The sequence below is a fragment of the Bubalus bubalis genome, chromosome 19 (assembly GCF_019923935.1).
Source record: "Bubalus bubalis isolate 160015118507 breed Murrah chromosome 19, NDDB_SH_1, whole genome shotgun sequence".
In the NCBI taxonomy this organism is placed as follows: Eukaryota; Metazoa; Chordata; class Mammalia; order Artiodactyla; family Bovidae; genus Bubalus; species Bubalus bubalis.
Window position 1 is genome coordinate 58,154,714 of NC_059175.1, and position 14,799 is coordinate 58,169,512.

Genomic DNA, 14,799 nt, shown 5'->3' on the forward strand with positions numbered 1-14,799 from the left:
CCCGCGGCCGAGCGGAGCGCAGACGGCGGCGCCGGGAAGGAGGGCGCCGCCCGCCCGCCCCGGCCCGGCCCGGCCCGGCCCCTTCCCCAGTTCGCCGCCCGCCCCCAGCCCCCGGGGCCGCGGGCCGTGTCCGCGCCTCCGCGCCCGCCCCTGATTTCCTCCGCGCGGCGGCGGCGGCGGTGGCGGCGGCGGCGCCTCGTGCGCGCGGTTATTTATTTCCGGGCCCAAAGCGCTTATAATGGAGCCGCTGTCAGCAGAGCCTGCCGCCGCCGCCGCCGCCGCCGCCGCTGCTGTCCCTCCTCTTTTTTTTCCCGGCAGATCTTTGTTGTGTGGGAGGGCAGCAGGGATGGACTTGAGCTTGAGGATCTCCTGCTAGAGCAGCCGCGCTTGGAGAGAGGGCGCCGCAGCCGCGAGGAGGAGCCGCCGCCGCCGCCGCCGCCGCCGCCCCGAGGCCCCTCCGGACCTGGCCTCCGAGTCCTCCCGCGCCCCCGCCCGGCCCGCGCCTCCCGGCACAGTCCCCTCGCGGCGGCAGATGTGTGTGGGGTCAGCCCACGGCGGGGACTATGGTGAAATTCCCGGCGCTCACGCACTACTGGCCCCTGATCCGGTTCCTGGTGCCCCTGGGTATCACCAACATAGCCATCGACTTCGGGGAGCAGGTAAGCCCCGGCCACCACCACCCTCCCCCCACCGAACAGCGACGCCCCACACTCTGCGCCCCGCGCCCAGCTCCTTGCTCCCTCTCTGCCTTGGCCTCAGATGCCCGGGCATTTAGTGGATGGGGACAGAGGCGAGTCACCTGCTCCGCGAGGCTCTTTTTAAAATCCTAGAACATTTGGTGGGGTTGACAGCTTGTCAAAGATGACTTTCTGGCATTCCATTCCTCCTCCTCCTCCCCCCAATTATTCAGCAGACTTTTCCAGCTCTCCCTGGAAAACGTGAAAAACCCGGAGGGCTTGGAGCTTCACCTATAGAAAGGTTTTTCGTGCACGGAAGGAGTATTATGTAATTTGTGATTATGTAAACCTCTGGTTTATGAGTAAAATGTAGTTTCTAATAGCTTGAGTGCCGGCGGTTTTATTTATCCCAAGTTTGTGGTGATGGTGATGATGGGGGAATTTTGCATTAGAATGTGTTCAAGTTGATTTCCCAGGTACTACTACTTTTTTTTTTAAGCTCTTGTCTGGATTAGAGGTGTCCCAGCTGTGTTCTGATAAGCCAGCCATTGGCCATCTCTAGTTTGGGGTTTCTTTTTTTTTTTTTTTTTTTTCCCTGTCTTGGATCACCAAAGAAGGGGCGCACATTTTTGTTTGTTGCCTTCTCATTCTTGTTTCATTTTCTTGTTTTCCCCCATTTCTGTCCATGTGGCGTCATTGCAAATCGAGCGCTGAAGACTCCAGCAGCGGGGCTTTGGTGCTTGGCACTCCCCACTCCGCCGGTGGGGACCGTTTTCACAGGCCTCCTGCGCGATGCGGTTGCATTTTTAAGGCTGGGAAGAGTGTTGGGGGGAGGGGGCAGCACCTGTCACCTTGATGGGCAGGTGTCCGAACGGCCCGGGGAGTGACTGAGCAGCACCTGCCATTGTCGTATCATATTTCTTTTCCTTTAAGTCAAGAGACTTGAAGGATGTTTGTATAGAAAAAGCATCTATTTAGATGCACCTTTAGTTTAAAAGAAAACAAACTAAAACAAATAGTTTTTCAAAAGGGGATACATTTGACTCCTCCTTTTGGTGAGTATCTGCTTGCCTTTGTCTCTCTGTGCTCAGAACTTTTGACTGAACTGCAACTGTTTAGCTACCGAATGCTTAGCCCACCTTAAAAGCTACTTTTTTTTACTTGAAATTGTATTGCGGACAAGTGTTCACAATGTAGCAAAGCCTCTGGAGACCTCTGTCTAGCTAGGAAGCCAGCTTAGTTCTTTTGATGAAATATTATGTCTTTTCTGTTGCCACTTTGCTCTGCCAGCACCTCCCTAGGGTCCTCCAAGGGCTCCACCTTCCCCCCTCCCCTCCCCTTCTTGCATAATTAACTGGTGACTTTGGGCATTTCCTCTAAAATTTGGAAAGATTTTTAGGCCTGAACTTATTACATTGCACATTTTAGGTGAGTTAAATTCAGTGTGTTCACCTTAACCTTTTACTATTTTCTTATCTTCTCGGAGCTGCCCTAAAGGCTCTGAGGTTGCTCAACTGATCCCTTCTTCCTGAACTGTAGGGCGCGCGTGTGCGTGCGTGCGTGTGTGTGTGTGTGTGTGTGTGTGTGTGTGTGTTATAGGGATAACTGGGAGAAATGAGTTTTCTTTGCCATAATTAAATGGCCTGAAACATACCACAGTGTTGCCTCCCATTTGCCTTGATTTAATGCAAGGTGATATAGCTAAGAATTTTATTTTAGTGTAAAGAAAGGAGTCTCCCTGAGATCATAAAAGGGAGACTAGACATAAAAGAAGCCATACAAGCCGTCTATCCTAGTGGGTCTAATTGAAACTCATCCTTGAGACGCTAAGCTCCTCGATGTAGGTGACATAAGCAAAGTGCTGAAAGAGTCATCTTGTTTCACAGAAGCAAGTTTTATCAACAAGTGTTTGTTTTGTTTTGGTTTTTTTTGAGGCCCTTATCCCTTAAGTGCCAGTGTATTTATGGGGTTACAGGCTGCCTGGTGGTGGAGATAGTTTATCAGAGTTGAGGGTAGAGAGATGGACGGAAGAAACTGATAAGTTTCCAAAACCTTGCTTTGCCTTCTGGCATCAGATGATAATTTGACAAAACAGGGCAGGGTGCAAAGAACAAAACTGACTTTTTTTACTGTAAAACTGAAGGGGAAGAACAACAGTGTGAGCTAAAGAGTGACCGGGTCTTAGGTGGGTTGTGAATAAAAGAACATTTTAGCCCAACTGCTTTTAGGCACAATAAAGAGGAAGAAAAATGATGCCATTATATACAAATATGGGTCTACTTTAGACTTCTGAAAGTATGCAGCTCTTGACATGGAGTCTTATCTAGTTCTCTAGACAGATGGACACATGTAGGTTTCTACCTTCTTTCCAAGCAGGCAGGTGTGTTACACCTTGCTCTGGGCGAACAGTGATTCACATTTCAGTAATTTACTAATCCTCAAGTAGGCAGGTGACATGGGTGTCCAAAGGTCAGAACAGCCCCTGGTTCCCAAGCTTTCGAGAGGAAACCCAAAATTAAAAAATAAAGCATCTCACTTGCTTTTAAGTCTCAAGAACGAAAGGATACTGAAATCATTTAAAATGTTTCTTAGGTGAAGGTTTTTCTGTTCGTAAACATCTTGGTTTGTGGTTTCTGTAGAAAATGTGGACAGAACTTTTAAAATGAAAATCCAGCTATATGCACGATTCCACTGAAATTTGAATAAGCTGCCCATGTGACCATGTGAAGTTATTACAGTCATCTCAGAGCTGTTAGTGTTGGGGGGAGGGCGCTGTGAAAAGGCCTGTGACGGTCTATCCAGGGCCTCCTGATGGTTTTCCATGAACATTATCTGTTTTGTATAGCTTTCCCTGAATTGTTAAGGTCAGCCAAGGAAGAAACCCGAATATTATGGAATATTTATTCTAACAAAATCTCTCATCACACTTTTCAGTTTTGATGGTGGCAGTAATTTGGAGGTCAGGGTACGTGTTGAATTCTACACTGGAAAAAAAAAAAAAGGCTATATGGAATAGAATGACCTACTTCTTAATATTAAGCATAGGCATCATAGAAAAAAATGGACTTCCCTGACGGTCCAGTGATTAAGACTCTGAGATTCCAATGCAGGGGGCAAGGGTTTGACCCCTGGTCAGGGAACTAAGATCCCACATGGCCTGCAGTGCACCAAAAGATAGAAGAGGAAAGAAAAAAGAGAACACATCCCTTATTGCAGAAACTAGAATAATGTTTGTAGAACCCTTTAGGTGTGTTGAACACTTTATGAAAATTGTACTATATGTGAAATTATCATTTTGTCTCTATTTTTACAGATTAAGAATCAAAAGGATTCATTGCTTCCATTCATCGAGCACTTCATTTGTATTTGTAATGTCTCAGCACATGTTATATATGGGGAAAGAATAAGAGGCTTAGATGTGTTAAGGCGTAAGTTCACACAGACTGTGCAGGGCAGAGTCAGGGTTCAAACCATGTCTCCCTGGCCCTTAGCCATTCTGGTCTCTGCTTATGCACTGAGAGCCACCCCAGGAGTTTTCTTAGAAATTTAGAAGCAACTCCTGGCTTTTCTAAGTCCCAGCCTTGGTTTAGATGTAATCTTAGCTGTCATATTTTGAATTTTAAAAGACTCAACAGATGTAGGATGGTCATAACAAAGGTCTTTCAAAAAAGGGAGATTGTGACCAAGAGGGTCATATAAGAAGGGCCCAATTATCTAGATCATTAATTAAATCAATGCTGTATCTTACTTTGATGAGGTTGGCATAGCCTTTGGTTAAAAGTGAGCAGAAAGGGGAAGAAACAAGTGATATTGCCCCAAATTGTGTAGAAATCACTTAGTCTTTATCATCTGAGCAATACAGATTGCTAAGGAAAGATGGAAGATGCAGAGAGAAGTTTTGAACGATGTATTTCTTCAGAAGTGTCTGCAAATGTCCATTTGATGTCACCGTATTCAGAGGGCTGTGATTTCTGTTTAAAATCAAACTTGATACAAAGTCCCTGAATTCCTTAAAAGCCAAGTTCGCCAAATTATGTAGACTAAATCAGTAATTCATTTTTTAGGATATCTATTGACACTTAAAGTTGGCACTATTGGTAAAGAACCCTCCTGCTAATGCTAGAGACCTAAGAGACACGGGTTTGATTTCTGGGTGGGGAAGATCCCCTGGAGGAGGGTACGCCATCCACTCCTGTATTCTAGCCTGGAAAGTCCCATGGACATAAGAGACTGGAGGGCTACAGTCCATGAGGTCGCAAAGACATGACTGAAGTGCCTTAGCACATACACACGCCATGACCCTTAAAATGTTAAGGATGGCTTTGCTGGGGAGACTTGAAAGAGAAAAAAGATAACGTTGTTCTCATTGTGTTCTGCTCTGTGCCAGGCAGTTTGACACCCAAGGATTACTTGTTATTGCAGGGTATTTCAGATAACCCTGAGTGAATCAATCAATTTGGTTGGGTCCAGTATGATACAGGAAAGACCCAAATTAATCTGTGAGTGAAGAGTTTTGCATATGAATTGTTAATTACTAGAGTAAGTTGTGTGACAGGAATGTTTCACGTTGCCCCAGCCCCCTTTCTTACTTGTGAAACCTTTAGTTAGGTTTCCATGGTGTAAGAGGGTTTCAAATTACTAACATCACAAAATGGGGGGGGGGGGGGGAGAGAGAGAGAGAGAGAAGCCCCAGAAAAGTGGCTTAATAAATATTCCCCTTGTCTGCTAGTAGAGAAATGAGCTCCAGCCCACCCCAGTTTTAAAAAGGTCTCCAGGAGGTATGGGAGTGTTTTTCAGTGAATGTTGTACATGGTACTGGCCACTTCATCCAAGGTCAGTATGTGATGGAAGAGCTCCCCAGGCAGAGCTTGCCCTCAGAAATAACAAAAGTGTCCATTGCTTGTTTTACTTTCCAAAGTACTGACAGAAAAGGAGACCCCAGAATGAGTTTCTAAGTAACTGTAGGTGAGAGACTTTTTTCCTCCTTCAGTCTATTCTATACTCTTGGACTAACTCTCAAAACAGCATTTATGTTTTTGAATTATTAAAGTAACATGCCATTTAAAGTTTGGTTTGCTTGTGGGCTCAGCCAGGTTCCACTCTTTGCGAACCCATGGACTCTAGCCCACCAGGCTCCTCTGTCCATGGGATTTTCCAGGAAAGAATACTGGAATGGGTTGCCATTTCTTTCTCCAGAGGATCTTCCTGACCCAAGGATTGAACCAATCTCTTGCATTTCCTGCATTGGTAGGTGGATTCTTTACTACTGTGCCACCTGGGAAGCCCCCAAAGTGTGGTTACATATTTAAAAAAAATGGGGGAAAACATAAATTACCTTTAATGCTACTGTGAAGAAAAACCCCTATAATATTTTAGATATCTCCTGCCCTTTTTTTTTTTTTAACATAATTAAGGAGATATATATACATATATATATGTATGTATGTTTCACAGAACTCACAGGTATTTTCCCCATGTCACTTAAAGTATTTAACTATGGTTTGAAATAGCAGCATAATTTGTGATTGTGTGACATGCATAATTTCATTTGCTGTATATTCTCCTGTTGTTTAAATGTTGAGGTTTTTTTTGTTTGCTTTTTCCAGTGTAAACTTAGTGGACATCTTTGTGTAATAGGTGGATAATGTGTTTTCTCTGATTGCCTTGGGCTTTATGCCTGGCATAAGTTGATGCCTATTTCAGTTTCTCATTCATACATAGAAAATGAGGTCACTGGCAGTCTGTATTTAGTCAAGGACACTGGCCCTCCTTAGTTCAATTGACAGTTCCTTCTCCACTGTGTTTTCCCAGTTTCCTTTAGACGTACTGATGTATTTGCATCTAAAGTACCTCTCTTCCATTGCACTTAGGTAAGTAGATTATTTCTAGAACCTCAAAGATATAATCTTGTGGTTCGTTTCTTTACTCATTTATTTATTGGGGTGGTTTGATGAGCAGCCTAACTACTACTTTGTCAGAACACTTCTTCCTTCAGAAGGTATTCTAATACTTCATGCATCAAGACAATATCTAAATCTTTTTCTAGTAATACATCAAATTCTTTAAAAGCAGTTTTAAAAGTATACCAAATAATAATAATATATAATATAATAATAATAATATTTATGGTACCATTTCACTTTTTTGACGTGACAAGCCCAGTTTCATATTTGTGGCCAGTAACTGGTTTCCATGTCTTTTTGCTCTCCCTTGTCTGATCTGGGGCAATGGGGTAGATTATGTTGGGATGAGAGGTGAGAGGTCATATGTGGAAAGTCATTCCTTTAATGTCCTGTGTAAGTCAGAATAAATAAACTCGTTAAACTTATACCAGAGTGACTTGGGTCATGTCTACATTTAAAAAACTCAATTCGGTAATTTTTTTAGCACCTGTGACTTAATTAGTCATTGAGATGATGCCACAGTGCTGCATTTTCTGGGTACCAGCTACCTCTCTGTGAGTACGTTTTCTTGATAATTGAAGTGTATCCCTTAAAATGCAGATCACTGGTTTTCTTTTTGTAGCACAAGGTTGTTATTGCTGGAAAGCTATATTGCACATTTTTCTACCATATTAAATCAATGCTGTATGCAAAGCACAAAGAACATCTTTCTCGTGGCTTGTGAATGTTGTGCAAGGCAATCAGCTGACAAGATGTCCAATGACAGGTGATATTCAACATACTTAACAACGAGTTTGGCACTGACTGATAAAATAAAAATAATAAGATAATAATGAATGAAAATAGCAAATACATGTTGAATACTTGCTTTTTCATTTTCTGCTTTGGATCTGCCCTGGACCCCAGAAACTAAACTCCATTAGAAGGCCATGAAAAAAATGAAGAATATATAATTTTGGAGGCCTCCCTTGGGGAAAAAAAAAAAGCGTATATACTTTGTGACACTAGCCCTCCTGCCCTGGCCTAATTTTGTTTCTCTTCTAGAGAGATTCTAGAGTCCCTGTCAGGTAGGTGACATTTGAATAAGAAGCATTTGACACAGGCCCTGCTCTCAAATCAGGTCACATCAGTTGCGAAAACATACAGGAAACACTTTTGCAGTTGGAGCATCACAGAGAAGATGCCTCATTGCACACTGCAGTTTGTGATAACGTAAAGCGATTACGTTCAGCACTCTAAGTAGCACACACTGAGTGTGTGGTCTTGGCGATGAAATAGTAAGCCATGAAGAGGTCGTTCTCACGGCTTGTCTCCCCTGCCTCCTTCTCTCTAAACTCTCCTGTCCCCAGAGTGGATACCACCCGTCTATAGAGATGAGAATCCCATGGACAGAGGAGCCTGGCCGGCTACAAGAGTCGGACATGACTTAGCGACTAAACCACCACAGAGATGAGAAGAGAAGTCACAGGAAGGGAAATTAGTGGACTTCATATCAAGCATATAAACCACAGGTCTTGTTCCTGTTTTTTGTTTTGTTTTGTTTTTTAATACACACTTTTGGTCATGCCTTGGGGCATATGGGATCTTAGTTTCCTGCGTGCATGTGTCAGTGAGTCGTGTCCAGCTCTTTGCAACCCCATGGACTGTAGCCCGCCAGGCTCCTCTGTCCATGGAATTTTCCAGGCAAGAATAGTGGGGTGGGTTGCATGCTCCAAGAGATCTTCCTGACCCTGGGATCAAACTCACATCTCATGTGTCTTCTGCATTGGCAGGTGGGTTCTTTACCACTCGCACCACCTGGAAAAGCCCTTAGTTCCCTAACCAGGGATCAAACCTATGCCCCTTTCACTGGAAGATCGGAGTTTAACCACTGGACCATCAAGCAAGTCCCTCTGTTTTGTTTTTGCTGTTTCTATGGTTTGGGGGTCATTCAGCTGTAATGCCAACAACCAAGTACCATTCACAATGCTGAGAACAAATGAGCTTATAACAACCAAGACTGCAGTTATCTCAAGTCAGCTGATGACTTCTGCATCACAACTTCCTGGTTCTATATAGTTGCTTCTCCATGCCAAAAATGTTTTCCAAGTCCATCTTAGGAAGGGAAGTAACTTACTTATTTGTCAGGGCAAAGGTGGTATTTATTCCACTAGATAATGAGCGTGTACATCTGGTCCAGGAAATGCCACAAGGTCCCAAGGACAGATGGACCAGCTTCATTTCTACTGGTCTAAGTTACAGCTCACAGGGTCTAGCCGACTTTTACATTTTTCATGGGGTTTTGATATCACAAGATTGGCAAGGCTTTCCATGAGACTGACGCCCAGCGCAAGGTTGTTTTCTTGTAGGTGAGTTTGTCAGTATGAACGGACAGTCCTCTTACCAAAATGAGTCCACGTCTCTGTCCCCAACCTTGGGGTGGGTGAGGGGCTGGGTGGATGGCTCCTTCTCTGGCATAAGGAGGCAAGAGGCACCTCCTTGCCCATTCTCAGCACACGTCCTGAGCCTGCTCTTTCCAGCTGCAGTGTGCCCATTTTCATCCCACCTGGATGGGGACTGCGGCTGGCCCTGGGGGACCTATGACTCCAGGCTGGGAGGAAGTGAACAGCAAAAGTGGGACTCTGGCTGAGAACTTTCAAAGATGACTAGAAACGTGAGGCTGAGACTCCTTAGGGCATGCAACTGGAACCAAACTGTTGGAACGCAGAATGTTTACCAGCAGATTAAAGGAGCAAATTGAGCCAAGATGAGAGGGACAGGAGTTGGCTCTGTGGCCATGATCTTCCCAAGATGTCAGAAGTAAAGGTAACTTACTTTGTGAGGCACACAGGAAGGGTTGGTTTGGGTGGGGGAACTTTCAGGATTGTGGTCCAGCATAAGCATTTACATGGTGAGAGCTGGTCACTCCTGATTTTCTTAACTAAAGAGTAACGCGTGTGTGCTAAGTCGATTCAGGCGTGTCCAACTCTTTGCAACCCTGTGGACTGTAGCCCACCAGGCTCCTCTCTCCACGGGATTCTCCAGGCAAGAATACTGGAATGGGTAGCCATTTCCTCCTCCAGGGGATCTTCCTGACCCAGGGATTGAACCCACACCTCTTGCAGCTTCTGTATTACAGGTAGATTCTTTACCACTGAGCTGCCCAGGGGAAGCCAAATAATAATGAGCCCACATCAATGAGCTTGTCAGCATCCCTGCTCAGTTTTTTGTCTTTTTTTTTTTTTTTTTTTAAGAAATATACCATTAAGTCTAGGGAAGTTTCTGAGTCCCAGACTGTCATTTTTTTCACTTGCCAATTGGCATATGTGTGGCTGTTTAGCGTTTTCAGAGGTGTCTTTAGGATGATAAGAAGTATATATACTACTGACTGCTGCTCTATAAACAGCCCCAAGATCCGTTGGCCACTGGGTCATGCATTTTAACACAGGGCAATGGTGATGTGGAGAATCTAAAATAGCAGATTACAAAAAAAGAGAAAAAAAGTCATCTGACTCCTTTAAATGGTTTGGCAGGAAATTCACCGTGGCTGGGACACAGCTGCCTCCCACGACGTGTGGACTAAACTTGATATTTTATAAGGACAGACAGCACAGAGGAGAGTAACAAATAACGATGCTTCATAAGAGAGTGGTAGCTGTTGCCTCTTCAGGATCCTAGCCAAGTCCAACGCAGAAGCAACTGAAAAGACCCCTTGCCACCTGCTTGATCCAAAACAGGGAGTCAGAGGTCTCTGCTCTGCTTTAGACTCACATTCAGTTCTGTTTCCCTGGAGCTCTCCCGGGGAGCTTGTTTTTTCTTGGGCCAGTTATGGTTCCACCCCCTCCCATGTCCTCTGTAGCGTTGCATCACCTGGAGTCCCACGGGAGGTCAGGGTGGACCTCCCGGCCTCCCACACTGAGCCTCACATCTTTCCGTGTCAACACCACCTGTGTCTCACACCTCTTGGGCTGCTTACCAAACCCAGTGAGGCTCCCTGGAGCCGTTGGCAGCTTAGTCCAAGTGTTTACCGCTTCCCTGGATGAGCCAGTGTTTTAGGAGCCTGGACTTAGTTCCAAAGATCCACTGTAGGGCCCCGAGCGATTGGTGGCTGAGATGTAGAACCACTTTTGTTTTCCTAAAATTCATGATTAATTGTTTTTAGGCTTCATATGTCCTCTTTCAGGGGAGGAGGCTGTTTTTCTTTCCTTTTCCCATTTATATGCAGTGAAATGTACAGATCTTATGTGAACAGGTGCATGAGTTTTGACCGATGACAAACGTATACCCGTGTATAACCCACACCCTGATGGCTCAGTAGGTGAAGAGTCCACCTGCAATGCAGGAGACCCAGGAGATGTGAGTTCAGTCCCTGGATCAGGAAGATCTCCTGGGACTTGTGGCAACCCGCTCCAGTACTCTTGCCTGAAAAATCCCATGGACAGAGGAGCCTGTTGGGCTTCAGTCCAAAGAGTCGCAAAAAATTGTGCACAACTGAGCAACTAAACACACACACACCAGTCAAGATATGGAGCGCTTCCATCAGCCCAGAAGGTTTCTGGTACCCCTCTCCCAGGGGCCAGCTGCTGTTCCAAGTGCTGCGGGAGCCTTTTTAATTGCTCGGACAAAGCGACACACATGCCTTTGGTCCCAGATAACTGAGTTTGAGGCCGCTTGTTGTTATTACATTCCATAGCCCTGTGGACTGTAGAAGGAGGCTGAAAAACAGCCTCCTCCCCTGAAAGAGGACATATGAAGCCTAAAAAAATGGCTCAATATTGTGGATTTTAGTGGGTTTAAGGCGGGTGGACAATTTGACTCTCTGTGTGAAGTAACTCTTCTCCTTATTCTGTACTATTTGGTGTTTTTAATTCTTCAATGAATGTACATCCGTCAATTATATGATGATTCTGATTTTCAGATATGCTTAAAAATTAAAGTCTGCTTAGAAAGCTGGCATCATACAATGAAATGTGGTACGTACATACAATGGATTCTTTCCAGCCCTATAATAGAAATGAAATCGTGATGTATGCAACAGCATGGATGAACTTTGCTGATGTTATGCTATGTGAAATAAGCCAGACACAAAAGGACATGCTTTTGTGTGTGTAGATGTCTCCACCTATATGCATTACCTCAAATAGTCACGTCATAGAGGCAGAGGGTGGACTAGCAGTTACTGGGGTTTAAGGGAGGGAGGAATGTGAGCTATTGTTTAATGGGTACAGAGTTTCAGTTTGGGATGACAAAGTTCTGAAGAGGGATGGTGGGGATGGTTGCACAATACTGTGAATGTACTTAGTTAAATTAATGTACCTTTAAATCAGGGATCCTCAGCCTCTGAGATCTTAAGGCCTGATGATTTGAGGTGAAGCTGATGTAAGAATAAAAGAAATAAAGTGACAATAAATATAATGCACTTGAGTCATTCTCCAACCATCCCCCCCCACCCCATCTGTGGAAAAAATTGTCTTCCACAAAACCAGTCCCTGGTGCCAGAGAAGTTGGGGACTGCTGCTTTAAATGGTGAACATGATAAATTTTATGTTATGTATATTTTATCAAAATTTTAAAATTTTCATGAACTGCATAAGATGCTCAGAAAGCCAATAGGTTTTGAAGAGGCCTCTCTTTTTTAAAAAAAAAGTTTATTAATTTTATTCTAGATATGCTGCTGCTGCTGCTAAGTCGCTTCGGTTGTGTCTGACTCTGTGCGACCCCATAGATGGCAGCCCACTAGGCTCCCCTGTCCCTGGGATTCTCCAGGCAAGAGTACTGGAGTGGGTTGCCATTTCCTTCTCCAATGCATGAAAGTGAAAAGTGAAAGGGAAGTCGTTCAGTCGTGTCCGACTCTTAGCGACCCCATGGACTGCAGCCTACCAGGCTCCTCTGTCCATGGGATTTTCCAGGAAAGAGGACTGGAGTGGATTGCCATGGCCTTCTCTGTATTCTAGTTATAGTCATTGTATAAAGAAGGAAAATAAAAATATAGAAAAGAAAGGGCTTCTCTGATAGCTCAAATGGTAAAGAATCTGCCTATAATGCAGGAGACCTGGGTTCAATCCTTGGGTGGGGAAGATCCCCTGGAGGAGGAAATGGCAACCGTCTCCAGTAGTCTTGCCTGGAGAATCCCATGGACAGAGGAGCGCGGCGGGCTACAGTCCATGGGGTCACAGAGCGTCAGACATGACTGAGCAGCTAACACTTTCACTTTTCTTCAGAGGGAAGAAAATAAAAATATATACCATAATCTCTAGACAACCCCCCCACCTGGAACTAGTGCTGCTTATTATTTTAGTGCTTGTCCTTCTCATCTCTTTCTATCTATATATTCTAAAACAAAATTGTAACCTCTTTCCATTTTACCTCAGAGGCAAGTTTCCCTTGATTTTTCAGTATTCATCTCAGATGGCATTCTTTCACAAGGATACACCATTCCCAGATTAACTGATCCTCTGTGGCTAGATTTCTGTTTCATTCTATTATGAACAGTGTTCTGAAACGTGTTTGTTCAGGAATCTGTGTTTCTGATTATCTGTTTGGATTAAATGCTTGCGGGCTTGTGCCCCTTTTCAAGGCTTCCCCTGCGTGTGACACCACACGGCTGTCCCAGTTGTCCCAGTTTCCCCTGCAGGCGCCTACTGGATGTGGCCCCATCCCGAGCAGGCCTTCCCACCCTCGTTGCTAGATCTGGCATTCTAGTTCTCTCAAAGCCGTGTGGTACTGAACTCTTTCGAGTGACTTCTTGTATTAAAAGCATGTTTTAAATGCCGAGAGATCAATTCAGTGTTTCATCATGTAATACTTTTAAACTCTTTCAGGCCATACATTCTTTCCAGGAAGCATGTATCAATATGTTCACCGCCCAAAGTGAAAGAGTTAGTCGCTTAGTCGTGTCCAACTCTTTGCCACCCCAGGGACTATAGCCCGCCAGGCTCCTCTATCCATGGAATTCTCCAGGCAGGAATACTGGAGAGGGTTGCCATTTCCTTCTCTACAGAATCTTCCGCACCCAGGGATCAAACCTGGGTCTCCCACATTTCAGGCAGATTCTTTACTTGTCTGAGCCACCAGGAAAGTTCAACCACGTGCCCGCTTGGGGCTGGACATGAGCACAGGAAGGAAGAGGAGTGAGTTGGTTTTACTCTTGTATGTCTGGGAAGATACCTGTCTCTGCAGGTTTCAAGGCAGAGAAAAGTGCCTTTTTTTTTTTTTTTTTTTTTGAATTAAGTGATGCTCAAGAAGTGTGCTTCCCAAACTTCTTGTGTGAATTCGTGGGAGGGGGAAGAAAAATTAACCCATCTTCCAAGGTGTCAGGTCCTGCCTGAGGCACCTGGCATGTACCATGGGGGTGTCCCCACCCCCACTTTAAAGATGAACAGATTGAATAGCTGTGCCAGGTCATTCAGCCTCTGCAGAGCCGCCAGGCTCCTCTGACCGGTGGTTCATGCCTAGAGTCTCAGAGGAGAATGTTTGGAGTTGCCTGTGTTCTAGGGAAGGGCGAAGCTGGTGATATTTAGGGGAAAGGGAAGATAAAACGTCCTCCTGTCTTTTCTACTCTCCTTGACTGTGACTTCTTCCTTTAACCCAGTCACCTTGCTATTTAGAGCCCACTTTGGAGAAAAGGGGCAGTGTGGACCAAGGGCGATGGTTCAGGCTGATTGAGAGATGCACTGGATTCCTGCAGCTTCTCCTCTGTAGTTTCTAGCAGTGCTGCAAGCTGACCTCAGCATGGCTGAGAGAAAGAACTTCCACCTCTGCCAGGCCCCCTGGACATGACCTCCTTCGTTTGTGCGCCACCCCCCAGCTCTGTGACCTTGAGCAAAGGCCTTGACTTCTGGAGGCCTTCAGTTTTCCCAGCTGTTAAATGGGTGTAAAGGGTTTCCATCCCTTCTTTTGAAAGTGTAGACCACACAGACACTGGACACAAAGAGCTTTGAAAGATATGAAGAGCTTTGAAAAATATGTAAAGAAATATGCTCGGGCTTTACTCCAGGCAGGCTGCTGCTACGCCTGTTTATCTTCACTCATCCTTGACTAGAGCTGACCTTTCTTCCCTTGTATTGAATTTGTGCCTTGCATTAAGGGGACTTGTTAAACTAGGGCCAGTGAGGGGCAAGCAGAAGTATGCTGGAGGACAGATGCTGGAAATACTTGGCTTTTACAACATGTGTATCAGCAATACTTCTGCTGGGTTCCCCCACTTTGGGGGAAAGATGTTTACGACTGGATCTACTCAG

The 14,799-nt window shown here is 45.0% G+C and overlaps 1 protein-coding gene across 1 annotated transcript in view; it reads left to right on the forward strand.

Moving 5' to 3' along the window:
- The first annotated feature begins 213 nt into the window (after nucleotides 1-213).
- Nucleotides 214-14,799, forward strand: part of ANKH (ANKH inorganic pyrophosphate transport regulator) — a 169,322-nt gene continuing 154,736 nt past the window's right edge. Inside the window, exon 1 of the mRNA XM_006077608.4 lies at nucleotides 214-659. Within this exon, the coding sequence (XP_006077670.1) occupies nucleotides 564-659 (96 nt within the window). The 5' untranslated portion in view covers nucleotides 214-563. The remainder of the gene's footprint in view (nucleotides 660-14,799) is intronic.